General features: G+C 54.0%; 2 protein-coding genes across 10 annotated transcripts in view; one reads left to right on the top strand and one right to left on the bottom strand.

Moving 5' to 3' along the window:
• The window catches only part of NRG2 (neuregulin 2), a 181,671-nt gene extending 172,192 nt beyond the window's left edge, over positions 1-9,479 (top strand). For 3 of the 4 annotated variants that reach the window (XM_025852259.2, XM_025852262.2, XM_025852261.2), the window contains 5 exons: positions 1,557-1,659; positions 3,799-3,922; positions 4,243-4,370; positions 5,169-5,396; positions 7,525-9,479. In XM_025852259.2, coding sequence (XP_025708044.1) covers positions 1,557-1,659; positions 3,799-3,922; positions 4,243-4,370; positions 5,169-5,396; positions 7,525-8,290 — 1,349 coding nt within the window. In that variant the 3' untranslated portion in view covers positions 8,291-9,479. The remainder of the gene's footprint in view (positions 1-1,556; positions 1,660-3,798; positions 3,923-4,242; positions 4,371-5,168; positions 5,397-7,524) is intronic. The other variant, XR_012376747.1, reaches the window with a different exon arrangement.
• Positions 9,480-9,607: 128 nt separating this feature from the next.
• PSD2 (pleckstrin and Sec7 domain containing 2) overlaps positions 9,608-15,223 on the bottom strand; it is a 56,520-nt gene continuing 50,904 nt past the window's right edge. For all 6 annotated transcript variants that reach the window (XM_073887835.1, XM_073887836.1, XM_073887834.1 and 3 more), the window contains one exon: positions 9,608-13,941. In XM_073887835.1, the coding sequence (XP_073743936.1) occupies positions 13,732-13,941 (210 nt within the window). In that variant the 3' untranslated portion in view covers positions 9,608-13,731. The remainder of the gene's footprint in view (positions 13,942-15,223) is intronic.

Below are 15,223 nucleotides of genomic sequence, written 5' to 3' on the forward strand. Positions count from 1 at the left end.
TACAGATGGTTTTAAACTCTGAGCTGCGTGAGATCGTGAGAGAGGGCAGGTGGAGGAAAGAAAGAAGGCCGAGAGCCCCTTCTACTACCTTGCGGCCCACATGGAAGAGTAGGAAGCAGCAACTGAACAGGTCAGCCAGTGAGGGAGGCGGACACACAGGAGAGAGGGAGGAGTGGACCCAACAGAGGGAGTCAGCTGGGAGGGAAGCAAATGACCGGGGGACCTGGCGGTAGAAGGTTGTCAGTGACCAGGACCAGAGTGGTCTCAGAGCAGCGACAGGAGACCGATGCCCCATTGGAGAGGACTGGGGGGTGGGCAGGGATGAGAAGTGGAGGCAGGACATGGGCCACAGAGCCCAGAGATGGGGGTCCGGGGTGGAGGGCTGTTTAAGACCGCATGATCGTGTGTGTGCATGTGCTTCTCCGGACACGTGCGAGTGTACCTTTGTGGAGGCGGCTGTGTACAGATAGGCATCGTCCTAAACGTATGTGTGTCTGGAGGGTTTGTACTCCCAGTGTTTGCTGGTGGGTGTACGCAGGAGGTGCTGCAAGCCCAAGGACTCAGGGACATGTCCCGGGGCCCTGCCTGGGTGCTGGGGTCTAGCCTCCATGTGCTCCTGTGGAGGGGCCAGCTGACAGGTGCAGGGAGGGGCGGGGGGTGTCTAGGCTGCTGCTGTCACCTCTTTCCTTTTCTTCCTCCTGGTCTTCTCTGCTCTAGAAGGGCAGGAGTTGCCCCACCAAGAAGTGGGAGGTGGAGGGATAGCGGGTTATTTTTTGAGGGCTTTGAAGCCCAGCCTAGCTCAGCTCCTCAGAAAGGGGCTGCTCCTCGAGCACAAGAACCGTCCCAGGCACCAGGGGCTCTGCTGCCTCTTGGCTTCTTGAAAGCAAAAGGAAAGGCTGAAGTGGGCCAGGGCCACGTGCTGTCCAGGCCCAGGGACAAACCAAGGCCTTTCTCTCCACACCCCACTCCATGGGCCTGGTCTGCTCCGTCCCTGTTCCTGGCACCCCTCCTGGGTCCAGCCTCTGATTCTGATGTCCTGTCACCAGCCCAGGACAAGCCACTCTCCAACTTCTTGGCAAAGCTGAAATGGCAAGCCAGGCCTTTGCCCGGGGTCTGTTCACTGCCATGAAGAACAGCTCTCCCCCACCCATCCAGGCTCTTTGAAGCCACTAGGCCATTGTGGAGTAGGGCAAGGTTGCTGGTCAAGCTGGGTTGCCCTCCCCTATGGCCTCTGAAACTTCACCTCCATCCCACCCACCCCCTTCCCCCTGCATTTGCCATTCACACGCTCTGGGCAGGGTGTAAGGTTTGGGAAGGTGAATTCAGGGGTAGTCACTTGGGACCAGATCCATGAGTGGGGAGATTTCGGGGCAAGAGAAGGCAATCCAGGAGGGAGGGGCCAGCCGGGGAAGGAGGAGATGCAAAGGAGCTGGGAGGCCCTGAGCTGGAGGGAGCCCGAAGCTTTGGGGGCAGAGGGGAGGGTGTCCTTGCATCACTGTCCCCACAGATCTGCCTCCTGCACTGCCCCCTCACACCCTCTTCCTCTGCCTCTGCAGAAGCCGAGGAGCTGTACCAGAAGAGGGTCCTGACTATCACCGGCATCTGCGTGGCTCTGCTGGTGGTGGGCATTGTCTGCGTGGTCGCCTACTGCAAGACCAAGTGAGCTCCAGACACTCAGGCCTGCGGGGGGCCGCTAGGGATGCGCCTCCAGGGTGGCTTTCGTGAGGACAGTCTCTCTTCGCCCCCCACACACCCCCTCCCCACCCTCCTATGCCCTAACAGCCCCTTCAGGGGCCTCTGTAGCTGGTGCGGGGCCAAAGGGCTGGGCCAAGAAGCAGGAGCAGAGGGTAGAGGAGACAGGCCCCAGAGGAGTGAACAAGAATCAGCAAGAGCACAAGTGTTGGAAGAAGGCAGATCTGGGTTCGAATTCAGCTCTCCCATGTGCCATGACCCTGAGCAAACTGATGGACCTCTCTATAGAGTAGGGATGATCCTAGTAGGTACCTCGGAGGGCACCGTGAAGGAGCATCTGCCCTGTCAAGTAGGCAGGAGCGGGGGCAGTGTTGGGGGTGAGGAAGCACAGAGAGGAAGGCTACATTCCCAGGGGACAAAGAGACCTCGGGAGGCACTGTCTAGTCCCATCTGGGAGCGGTCTAGGCCAGAACACAGAGAAGATGGGGCCAGGTCCCCTCTGGGCAGAGGAAAGGTGAGGGCAGAACCTCGGGGCAAGGGAAGAAAGGTGCAGAAAGCGGGCTGCGCAGTTCCTAGAGAATAGTGCAAGCTGCCAGACAAACGCCGGAAAGGGTCAGTCGTGTTTCTAGAGCATGAGCAGCCCAGACCAGTTGGAGCAAAGGCCTGGGGTCAAAAAAAGAGAGGTATGAGTCTAAGGAGACAGCTGGAACCCAGATGGTACCATAGGGCACTGAATCCCAAGCTAGGCAGCCTGGGTTTATCCTATAAATGACAGGGAGCTCATGAAGGCTGTAGAGTGATGTAATACAGACAAAAATGATAGCTCTGTCCCATCCATTCTTATCTAGAAAGCAAGGGTCTGGGCATAACCACCATTTAGGGCACTGAGTCCCTCAGTCTTGACTCCTGCTACACCTATCTATGGGATCTAAGGCCCTGCCAGCCTTGGGAGTTAAGGCCCAAGGAGCCCAGAGGAGACTGGGCCCAAGAAGGAAAATTGAGGTCAAGAACTGGGGGGAAAGCAAAACCCTATTCTAACCTCCAGTGCATTTATCCGTTTCTTGAACAAACTTTCATTCGATGCCTGCTGGATACCAGGCCCTCTGCCAGGCGCATGGTCAGGGCTCTAAGCAATATGTCCAGTGTGACAGGATATGTCGCAGGGGGGCCGAACCTCAGGTGGAGGGCAAGAAGGGTTTCCCTGAGGAGGGACCTTTTAGGCTGAGCCTGGGGGGAGAGCAGGCATTGGCAGGTGAAGAGGCTGAGTACATCCCAGGGGTTGCAATAGTATGTGCAGAGCTCCCGAGACCAGAGAAGGCCGGCATAGGGGAGGATCAGAAGGAAGCCCTCCAAGGACACAGCAAGCTGGGGTGTGGAGAGGGCCGTGAGAGAGGGCCCATGAAGGGCGTTCAGCAGGGGGCTGACGTGACTAGACTTGATCATTACAGAACAAACGTATTAGGCACTTAATCTGGCCAAAGTAAAGTAGTCCCACGAGCCCCTGACCACAGCTTTGTTTTGTTTGATGGTCCTCGTTGCACTTTCCTGAAAGCACCTTGCTCATTAATTTATGTGTTTATTAATCTGCCTCCCCTACTGGCCTTCGAGCTCCATGAGGGTAGGGATTGTGTCCGTCTCCTTCTCTGTTCCGAAACAGCATCAGGCACATAGTAAAAACCCAAGAAATAGTGAGTGAATGAGTGAATGGACTAGTGCTTGAGTATTTCATCAGCTCTTAATTCTCAGTGGACTTTGCAATGGGTAAGTGGTCGCCCTCTGTAAGATGAGCAAAGCACAACATGGCGAGTGTAAGTAACTGGCCCAGGATTACATAGCTAGGAAGTAGCGGAGTTCTAGTCTCTCAGCAGAGCCAAAGCGCAGAAGCGCTCTGCTCCGGTCCTGCCGAATTCAAGCTGGTGGTGACAGTGGAGGTGGCAGGTGGGCGGCGTCCTGGCTGAGAGCAGTAGCCGGAGACTGCCCCCCCGGGGGAGGGGGGCTCATCAGCATCGGGCCAGAGGTTAGAAGAGTTCCCCTGCAGGGACAGCACGGGAATTTCATACACAGCGTGGGGTACATGCCAGGCTAACACACCCTTCTCCTGTGCAGAAAACAGCGGAAGCAGATGCACAACCACCTCCGGCAGAACATGTGCCCAGCCCACCAGAACCGGAGCTTGGCCAATGGGCCCAGCCACCCCCGGCTGGACCCCGAGGAAATCCAGATGGCAGATGTGAGTGGTCTTCCCAGAACCCCACTGGAGCCCTCACTGGATAGCCGGCCTTGTCGTGCCCCGTGCCGGGCCAGACCAGGGCAGCAGCCGGCCCACACCATGCTCAGCCTTGCCTGCTAGCCTAGCCTCACCAGGATGGCTGGCCTCGCTTTGTCCACTTCCTGAAGGGGTTGATTTGCTGGGGCCATCGCTGCCCTAACACTTATCCAGCAGACCACTCCCCAACCTGAAGCTTAGCACGTGGCTGCCCCATCCCCACCAGGAAGGAGGGCCCACTCGGTGACCCGTCACTAACTCCTGCCACACTGTGTCTGTTGCAGTACATCTCCAAGAACGTGCCAGCCACGGACCATGTCATCCGGAGGGAAACCGAGACCACCTTCTCTGGGAGCCACTCCTGCTCTCCTTCTCACCACTGTTCCACAGCCACACCCACCTCCAGCCACAGGTGGGCACCAGCCAGGCACATGTCTGCCTGGAGACACACAGAGAACCCCCCAGCCAGGCTCGCCTCTGTATTGAGGGTCCCCCTGAGTCAGAGGAGGGAGGTGGAGAGCTTTAGACCAGAACCCACCACTAGATGTTCATCCAGATCCTCAGCAGCCCAGATTCCCTTTCCCAGTCTAAACCAACCACAGAGGGACGACAGCATCCCTGTGCTCTCACCTGACATTTAGTTTTGGCACCACGTTATCTGGCATAAAGTGCCTCCTCATTCAAACACCCACACCTATTTGATGCCCTTTCCTGAGTTTGCCCATATGAACCTAGTCCACCTTAGCTTCCTTTCCTTTAGAGTGGGGAGGTCTGTCTGGCCAAGGACAAAGGTTCACAGAGCTCAAGAAATAACATGGTTGACCCCCTTCTTCCCTGGGGAGCGGTATGGACTAGGCAGGGCCCCCAGGTATTGGCCCCTGGGGCTGCGCTCCTGACATAGGTGGCTAAGGACCATGGGAGTGGAAGGGTCCCAGACAGGGGGCCCCGGGCCAAGGCTTGGGGGAAAGAAGGTTGCACGGAGGAAAAGAAGAGACTCGTGCACATGGCAGCTCACCCATCCACAGGACACTCAGCCCTCCTTCTCCCTAGATCATGACATGACACGCTGGCTCAGAGTGGAGAAGGGCAGTACTCTGAGGGTGCCTGAAATGAAATGAAGAACCTGGGAGGGGGTGGGCCTGGGACCACACCTGCTGGGCTGTCCCGCCCCTTCCTGATCCCTCACCTCTCCCCCACCCGCCTTCTGCAGGCATGAGAGCCACACATGGAGCCTGGAACGTTCTGAAAGCCTGACCTCCGACTCGCAGTCAGGCATCATGCTGTCATCAGTGGGTACCAGCAAGTGCAACAGCCCGGCGTGCGTGGAGGCCCGGGCGCGGCGGGCAGCAGCCTACAACCTGGAGGAGCGGCGCAGGGCTGCCGTGCCACCTTACCACGACTCCGTAGACTCCCTGCGTGACTCCCCACACAGCGAGAGGTCAGTTCCTGCCTCGTGCCCTCTGCCCCACCTTGGCCAGAGAACGGGCACCGCTGACCCAGGGCTGACCCTTAGGGCACCTCAGAGACACCCCAAAGACTCTCCTGTCCATATTTCTGATTGGCCAGCAAGGTCCCCGAGAGGTTCAATGATCTGCTCAGGGTCATCAGCATGTTCACGACAGACTGGGATTGCAGCTAAGCCAATGGACCCTGGTGTGGAGTGACCATCTAATTTAATTGTCCTACTAGGACACTTTCCAAAATAGAAGGGGATGTTAATAATTGCACTAGAACATCAGGAACAAATGGGGGCTGTTCCGGACGAACCAGACCATATGGTAGGCCTACCCTGGTGTCACCCAGAGGCCCCATGGCCCAGCGGGAACAGAAAGACACCAAGATCGAGCAGATTGGAGGGTGGGAGGGGAGGCTGTCTGCAAGGAGACTGACCAGTGCAGGCTGGGCATGAGCCAAGAATGACTGCAGGCCCTGGCAGCATCAGCAACAAGGCCCACGGATCAAGACACCATTGAGTTTCCGAGCAATGGATGGAGTGAGAACCAGGAAACTCCCCTTCTCCCCGCCAGGAGTCACAGGAGGCCAGTCCATCACCTTGCTCAGCCCTCTGGTGGCCCTTAGCAAGTGGGGTCTGTGGGAGGAGAGCAGAGGAAAGCGCATAGTACTGGGAACTCCAGGCTGGAGCAGAGGGACAGGAAATGTTCTCCTGCTCTAACTTAGCCTACTCATGCCAGCCCTTGCTGAGCAGGCCTGCCTGAGGACCCAGAGATGGCCCACCTGGTTCTTGCTCCCAAGGAGCTCCGAGCCACAGACACAAACCACTGAAGCTCACAGTCGCCTAAGGAACGTGCTAAGGACAGGCCATCTTACCAGGGCAGAGACCCAGTCTGACTCCAGGCTCTAGGAAGCAACCAGGTTTTCCAAGACCAACCTTTCAAAGCCCAACTCCACCACCTGTGTGATTTAAAGCAGATTGATCACCCCTGTGCCTTGTTTCCTCAGCTGTAAATCATGAAAAACCACCTGTCACACGTGGTTCTCATGAAGGCCATCAGAGATCATATGCACGAAGATCTCTGCCTCCTACCCAGCTATGCTAGGCTTAGCTGTTGTTTTCAGTAGCAATAGGACTCCTTAATGGTTGGGAGGTAGAGAGACAGGGAGAGCACTCCAAGCAAGGGGAGCATCCTGAGCTGTTCCAGCAGAGGCATTTCAGAATATGGCTAGTGAGTGAGGTGCCCGGAGCAGGGTGAGCTGTAGGGAGAGTGGAGTCTGAACAAAGTAGGCTGGGGTCAGGGAGACGGCTGATGGCCCTGGATGGGTAAGCAGAAGGGCGTCCTTAAGCAAAACAGTGACGTTAAAAGATTGCTCTGGAAAGTGCATACAGTAGAAGAGAGGCCCTGGAGTGGGGTAATGACCAGAGCAAACAACTTGGCCCAGGATGGGGTAGAGCAGGGCACAGGGGGTGTTCCAGGAGACGGGGAATGGCGGCTAACTGGATGTGCACGTGGGAGAGGGAAGGGAGGGAAGGCAGGCGATTCAGAAAGAGAGTAGGGGGGACTCTGGAGAGTACTGAAGTGTAAGTCCTGGTTCCGGCCTGACATCCGTTCAAATCCCAACTCTACCACTTCCTGGTAGTGTGAACCCTGAACAAGCCACTTAAATGTTCTGAGTCTCAGTTTCCTCAGGTGTAGTATGGGACTAACATAAAGGTCTTAGAGAATCACTGTTATTAGATGAGATAGTACATGTAAAATGCCCCAGGCTGAGCCTGACCCAAAGTAACCATTCAGAAACCTGGCGACTGTGAGCATCCCCCACACCAAAGGATCATTCATGGAGGATAATCAGGCAGGCACTGGCATTCCATTTGACACATCTATGGAATCATCCCAACGACGCCATGGAATGAGCACTGTGGTTATCCCCGCTGAACAGATAAGGCCACTGAGCCCGGGAGAGGTTAAGGAAATTGTTTAAGGTCAGTGGGGAGTGCCACCATGATTCCTGCACACGGCATCCCAGGCGAGACCGCTGCTCTCCGTCGGGATCCACCCCTTCACCCCACCCCTTTAGCCCCCCGCCCACGCCTCTGCCTCTCCCCGCAGGTACGTGTCGGCACTGACCACGCCCGCGCGCCTCTCTCCCGTGGACTTCCACTACTCGCTGGCCACGCAGGTGCCGACTTTTGAGATCACGTCCCCCAACTCGGCGCACGCAGTGTCGCTGCCGCCGGCCGCGCCCATCAACTACCGCCTGGCGGAGCAGCAGCCGCTACTGCGGCAGCCGGCGCCCCCCGGCCCGGGACCCGGGCCCGGCGCGGACATGCAGCGCAGCTACGACAGTTACTACTACCCCGCGGCGGGCCCGGGGCCGCGGCGCGGGGCCTGCGCGCTGGGCGGCAGCCTGGGCAGCCTGCCCGCCAGCCCCTTCCGCATCCCCGAGGACGACGAGTACGAGACCACGCAGGAGTGCGCGCCCCCGCCCCCATCGCGGCCGCGCGCCCGCGGCGCGTCCCGCAGGACGTCGGCGGGGCCCCGGCGCTGGCGCCGCTCGCGCCTCAACGGGCTGGCGGCGCAGCGCGCACGCGCGGCGCGGGACTCGCTGTCGCTGAGCAGCGGCTCGGGTGGCGGCTCGGGTGGCGGCTCGGCCTCTGCCTCGGACGACGACGCGGACGGGGCGCTGGCGGCCGAGAGCACGCCTTTCCTCGGCCTGCGTGCGGCGCACGATGCGCTGCGCTCGGACTCGCCGCCGCTGTGCCCGGCGGCAGACAGCAGGACTTACTACTCCCTGGACAGCCACAGCACGCGGGCCAGCAGCAGACACAGCCGCGGGCCGCCCCCGCGGGGCAAGCAAGACTCGGCGCCCCTCTAGGGGCCCCCGCCGCCCGCCGCCCCCTCCGCCTCGCCTGCCCCACTGTCTTTAAGGAGGACAGAGACCACCGCCTGGAGAGAGAAAGGAGGAAAAAAATAAAAATATTTTTATTTTCTATAAAAGGAAAAAGGTATAACAAAATGTTTTATTTTCATTTTAGCAAAAATTGTCTTATAATACTAGCTAACGGCAAAGACGTTTTTATAGGGAAACTATTTATATGTAACATCCTGATTTACAGCTTCGGAAAAAAAAAGAAACAACAAAAAAAAGAGATGGGCCAATTTTTTGACTCTTTAATAGAAACCTATATTGTGGTGCCTTTTGCTGTACGCTAATCTGGAGCTCCTGGAGAGAAGTCGGGTTGTGGGGTGGGGTGGGGGTGAGGGGAATGTAGGATCCCAAGCTGGCAGGGGTGAGAGGGAGCCGGCAAAGGAGGGGCTGCTGGGTGCTGGTGGGGGCAGGGAGGGGATTGGCCCTGAGGAAGGAAATGAGGACAGGAGGAGCTTTGCCCCCAGGCAGGATCTTGAGTCCCCGACCCCCCCCACCCCTCCCCCCACCCCCGCCGCTGAAGAGAAGGCAGGGATCCTAGGCTTGGAGCTAGAGTCGGGATCGGGTAACATTCAGGGGGAGACTTAAGGCCCAGCGACAGCAACCAGAATGGGGAGGGGGCCTCCCCACTCCTTACAGCTGCTAAGGGAGGGGGCACTGAGAAAGAGGTCTTCCCAACAGTCCTGGCCCCAGGGAGGGGGCAGCTCTACCAGGGCCCCAAAGTTCCGGCTCCTCCTCCCCTGTGGCCTCCAGGATGCCCTTCCGTCCTCTGCAGCACCTTCGTTTACAGGTTGTCTTTTCTATTTTATGCCTGCATGTCCTTTGCATTTCAGATTCTTTAGATTGGATGCATGGTCACGCTGGGACCGAGAAGAGCCACTCCACAGTGTATTTGATTCCCCTTTTAGCAATAAAGTAACACCATTTCTTCCAGACCCCAAGCCACCTATGACTTCCACTCCCTCTCCAGCCCTGTCCTCCCCACCCCCGCAAAACTGGGTCCACTGCTAATTTGTCAAAAAGGTAATTGTTTAAAAGAAAACACCGAACAAACAAATGGGAACCCTGCCCTGAAATGTCCAAACACCTGACTGTTGACACTTGAACATTTTTATATTATAAATAAAATCAGAAATAACTCATGTTTGATTGTGTGTGCCTAGCCCCCAGGTGAGGAGAGAAGACAGAGGAGGAGGACCTGGGTGGAGATGGATGGATGCTGGTGTGGAGATTGGAGAGGGCCAGGGTAGTCCCAGGGAGGAAGAGACCGTCCCTCTCATCTCCCTGACTTCAGCTCCTAGGACAGGCTGCATCCCTCCTCCCTTTGCCAAGAATATTCACGAGGTTCCCCCCAGCTGCTGGGGAACCTGGCCAAGGGGCTGATGCATATAGTACTCTGCTTTGAGCTCAGCCTCAGAACCCTGGCCCGGTTCCTGCCCTGGAGCTACTGGGGCTGCACTGAGACAGCAATTTCCCACCTACGTGGGGGAGGAGGGAAGGCTTGTGGGGTTGGCACTGGGGCCGCTGAGGCAAGACGACCCTTGGGGCCTCAGGCATTTCACAGGCAAAGCCCGGACATGCAAGATGGCCTAATGGGTACCCTTGGCTGCCAGGAAGACCACAGCTGCTGCCGCTTGTAAACCCACAGGGTGTTGTGCTTTTCCCAACTTTATAGCCCCTCAGAGCCAGGGCCTGTCGAAACCTGCAGCCCTGATGAAGGCATGGAGAAGGCAGATGGAGGTCGAGGGTTAAGAAGCCTTTTCACTCGTTGATTTATTTGTTAAACCAGTGCCCAGGGCCGGGAACCCTTATGTTCCAGCCAGACACAAGGGGGTCTTCTCGCCAGAGGGCTCAGGCAGTTGAGCGCGCGCATGCGCAGATGCCCCCCAGAATGTGTGTGGTCAGTTTAGAGACCTACCAACGGGAGGGCCGGAGAGGCTTAAGGTTGAGAGGGGCTGAGTTCAGTTCCAGCTCTGCCCCTCTCTGGCGGTGTGACTTTTCCTCAGCTATTAAGTGGTGTTCCTGATACCTACCTCAAAGGGTTGCTGTGGCGATCATATATAAAGCACCCGGAACTGCTTCCGGCACAGGATGCCTAGTGATGGCTAATTTGATGATGATGATGATGGCATCCTGTGCCTTGCATTCTTGAATCACACAGAGAATGGCAAAAACTAGATGAAAGGGAGGTGATGGGGAAAAGTAAAGAACTAAAGTCATTGTGTTCACTGTGGGGGTGCTGGAAAAAAAAAGCACCTGTTACAAAGAAACAAAGGAAATAGTGAACTAAATGGTATATAAGCCTGCAAATCACTGATCTCTCCCAGGCCCCATCTGGTGATCTCATCCAAATCCCTTCCTGGCTCTGAGTTAGTTTGCTGTTGGCTTTAAAATTTTCTGACAGCCAATAATTCCTCTATGTGACTTCTGACCTCTTTGTGAACCCCCATAATTGTGGACGACCTCTTGGTGAACCCATTGGCCTTTTCACGACCCCTCAGTGTCAAATTGACCCTTCTGAGGGCTCTGAGTTGCTGTTACCATCTAAATTTTCAGTCAGAATCCACTCTATGACTCCAGTGAACCCACTGACCTCTATGTGAACCCCAGTAATTGTGACTGACCTCTTGGTGAACCCCCTGGCCTTTTCATGACCCCAGGTAATTGTATCAAATAATTTGGTAGCTTGCTTATCTGCTCTGGATTCTAAAACACCTACCAAGATACCAAGAGTCTATACGGTCAGAACCTAATGGAATTCGCCACCCATTCATTTCACAGGTGTGAATGGGACCTGGGAGAGGTGTGGCCAGAGAGGCTCATTTTCCACTCTGCCTCTCACATTTCTGCCTTGGCGTGTCTTTAGTCTGGCCCATCAGGAAGAGGTGTAGCCCTGTTAAGTGACTTCCCTACTACCACCTTGTCCCCCAGGACCACTTAGGACATTCAGGCGGCTTCCTGAGTCAGAGTCTTGTTCCCCACTCCAGTTCTGTCTTCTTCTCTCTGCCAGGTCAGTTTTGGCTTTCTCCCCAGTGCTCCCAGGGTCCCCATTGGTAATGGTGACTCCCTGTCCCCTCCCCACTAGACTGTGAGCCCCATGTGGGACAGGGAGCTGCTCGGTCCTTTTCTCACCACAGTATCCTCAACACCTAGCACAGTGCGCTGCACTGGTGACCTTCACTGAATGAGAAAAGAAACACTGTGGTCAAGGGTCAGCCCCCAGAAGTCCCTGCGCCCGTAGCCACTTCCCAGGACCACCAGGTGGCGCAAACCACTTATTGCATCTCACCTGTGGTCCTCCAGCCCCTGGATTTGGACAGTCCTGGAAAATGGGCATATTAGAGGCAGAAGTTGGGAGGAGGGGAATATGATGGTCCATTAGAATGCAGGAAAAAAAAATATTAGAACTTTGATTTAGATTTATTTTCATCTCATCTTTTTAAATTTCTATTTTTGTGTATGTTTTATAATGTACATAATATTTTAGTACAGTAGTACATGTATATAATTTACAATAAATAATTATACAATTAAGAAAGTGAACTAAAGATTTTTTTACTGATGGGAGACATCACTAGCGCTCAGGGAAGCCTGTCTGCAGCAGACAGAAGCTTGCTTCTCTGCTTTCACTCACCCACCCTCATGAGGTGGAGGGTGGGAAGCTGACCCCAAAAATCCAAGACCTTAGAGCCAGCATGGAGAAAGTACAGAGAGCTCTTTTATGTTACATTGCTCTTTCAACTTCATTTAAATGAACATTTACTTCCCCCCAGCAAAACGAAGGGGCCGGATGGTTTGGGTGTAAAATACACTTCAGCTGATCCCAATTAAATCATCTGGATTTAAATCACTACATATTTCCACAGACTCATACGTCCCTTGCGTCAAATGTGAGCGTGCTTGAACCGTTAGGTACTTAATAAGATAAGCCAACCTTGCCACTAACTAACTACATTACCACTGAGGTCAAATTGCTGCCCAAACTAATCTATTTTAAAAATATAAAGGATCTGCTCATCATAGCTCATTGAAGGCCCATCACCTCCACTGCCGGTCCGTCTGAGGAATTCAGGGTTTACGAGATACTAGTCTGTGATCATGTGGCAAATTTTTCTATCCTTCCCAGGCATGTCCTGAGCTAGCATTTCTGAGTCACTAGAAGAATGAAAGAAATATCAGCTTAAAAACCAATCAGCAACTTCTTACTCCACCTTTTCCCAAGATCAGGAACTAATGGCTTCCATAACCTTCCTCCACCAAACATCTTTGGGCTTGTTGACAAGTGGCTGTTTGCAAGGCAGAGTGTCTTTTATTCCCGGAGCAGTAAATCTGTACAAGAGGCCACCTCTGGAGCTCAGAGACCTGGCAGCACCAACATAAAGACCAAAATATAAACGGGGCCATGGTCCCATCCCACTCACACCCCAGAATGCCTGTGGGACGGGGGGGGGGGGGTGGCGCACACACACACACACTGGCTATTTATTCCAAACACCAACTGTCAGAGCAGTGTGAGTCACAGGTCAGCCGGAAGAAGGGCAAAGGGGCCACGAGAAGGTCCGCACTGTCTCCACCTTCTCTCCCAGAGGGTCTGGGCCACCAACGGGCCAGAGAGCAGCCCTCCTTGCTAACAGGTGGAGTTCCAGAATAGGCTTTTCCTTCATCTTATTTCATCTTAATATCAATTCCAAAATCATCTTTCAAGGGGTCCCTTATTTATATATACAATTCTTGTATGTATACATTGTTGTCCGTATAAAAGAAAGCAGTAGTGGCCTCCAGAAATGGAAGGTGAGGTGGCCACACACGTGAGTAGACAGCCTGACATTGAGGGAGCAGGCCCGGGTCTGGGATTATTGCAAAGGGAGGCAGGAGAACGGGGCATGGTTCCAGAAGCTCCTGGGTAGAGGGAGGAGAGGATGGGGCTGGTGGTCCGCAGACCGGCAGCTGGTCAAGTCTGAGGAAGGAGGAGGAGAAGAGGTGGGGATCCAAGCTGACAGCTGGAGTCCAGACCCACCCTTGGGAACAAGGGAGATGTGGGAAGGAACTTGTGAGAAGGGGAGGAGGGCCTGGGAAGCCAGCTGCCCTTCCTCCTCCTCCAGTGAGATCGTGTCTAGAGCATGCACACAACTGGCCTACAAAATGAGGCTCCGTGGTGGGGAGGAATGTGAGGGCTGGGGAGAAGGTCTGAGGCCCAGAGGAACCCCAGGATGCAAGAAGATCAACGCCACGAATAGCATCTCCATCTCCTTGGCCCACGGGGCTCTCTGCACCCCTCTAGCTGCCTGTCAACTGCCTGGAGCTGGCGCAAGTGGTCCCTGGCTGGAATTGTGCTCACTGACCCCTCTGGGGACATTTGCCTGCCTCTGGGGCCTGCCCATCCATGCCAGCTAAGTATCAGGCCCGGTGGTATCCTTCCTGGCTTTGCTGCCAGTCACAGTTCCGTGGCCCTGACTGAGGGCGGGGCTTGAGTGTGTCTTGCGGAGAGAAGGATCCTCCCCTTCCAGAGTGGCCAGCCGGGCCTCAATCCGCTCCAGGTCATCGGAGCCCACTTTGATTTTCACAGCCAGGAGGTGGATATAGGTCTCATATCGGCTTTTCTAGAAAAAAGGCAGAGAAAGGCCAAAAACAAAGTCAAAGGACAAACAACAAAACACACACACACAAAAGTATTTGGACCTTATGTGACAAAAGACTAATTTCCTTAATACTCAGAGAGCTCTCACAAATCAATAAAAAGGAGATAAACAATCCAATTAAAAAATAGGCAAGGGACATACACAAAACTTTTACTTATAACTTTAAAAAATTCAAATTAAGTGGCATTGATTTCTTGAGTATGACAGCAAAAGTACAACCAAAATAAAAGTTGACAAGTGGGATTACAAAATTTAAAACTCATGTGTATCAGGGGCGCCTGGGTGGCTCAGTCAGTTAAGGGTCTGCCTTCAGCTCGGGTCATGATCCCAGGCCCTGGGACTGACCTACCCCTTTTGGGCTCCCTACTTCAGTAGGGAGTCTGCATCTCCCTCTCCCTCTGCTCCTCCTCCTGCTTGTGCTCTCCTTCTCTCTCTCTCTCTCTCTCTCTCTCTCTCTCTCTCTCTCATAAATAAGTAAAAAATAATCTTTAAGTGAAATAAATATGCCCTTAAATAAAATCTTTAAAAAAAAAAAAACTCATGTGTATCAAAGGACAACCAATAGAGTGAGAAGGCAATCCACAGAATGGAAAAAAATATTTGCAAATCCTGTATCTGATAAGGATCTAATATCTAGAATATATGAAAAACTCCTACAATTCAACAACAAAAATATAAACAACCCAATTTAAAAAGGGCAAATGTCTTAAATAGACATTTCTCCAAAGAAGACATACTAACAGTCAATAAGCTCACAAAACGATATTCAACATCAGTCATCATCAGGGAAATGCACATCAAAACCACAATGAGATACCACCTCACATCTATTGGAACATCTACTATCAAAGAAAAATCAGAGAGTAAGTGTTGGCGAAGATGTAGGGAGACTAGAACTCTCATGCACTGCTGGTGTGAGAACCATGGCACACGGCCGTAGAAAACAGTCTGGGGGCAGCTGGGGGCTCAGTTGATTGAGCATCTGACTCCTGGTTTTGGCTCAGATCATGATCTCAGAGTCATGAGATGGAGCCCCGCATAGAGCTCTGTGCTCAGCGGAAAGTCTGCTTGAGATTCTCTCCCTCTCCCTCTCTCTCTGCCACACTCTCTCTAATAAATAAATAAATCTTTACACACACACACAAAGGAAACAGTATGGCTGGTCTTCAGCAAGTTAAAAATAATATTGCCTTGTGCTCCAGCAATACCACTTCTGAGTATACACCCAAAAGAATTTAAGGCA

Source organism: Callorhinus ursinus, unplaced genomic scaffold (genome assembly GCF_003265705.2).
Source record: "Callorhinus ursinus isolate GAN/ISIS: 27379988/994484 unplaced genomic scaffold, GSC_fseal_2.0 scaffold83, whole genome shotgun sequence".
NCBI lineage: Eukaryota > Metazoa > Chordata > Mammalia > Carnivora > Otariidae > Callorhinus > Callorhinus ursinus.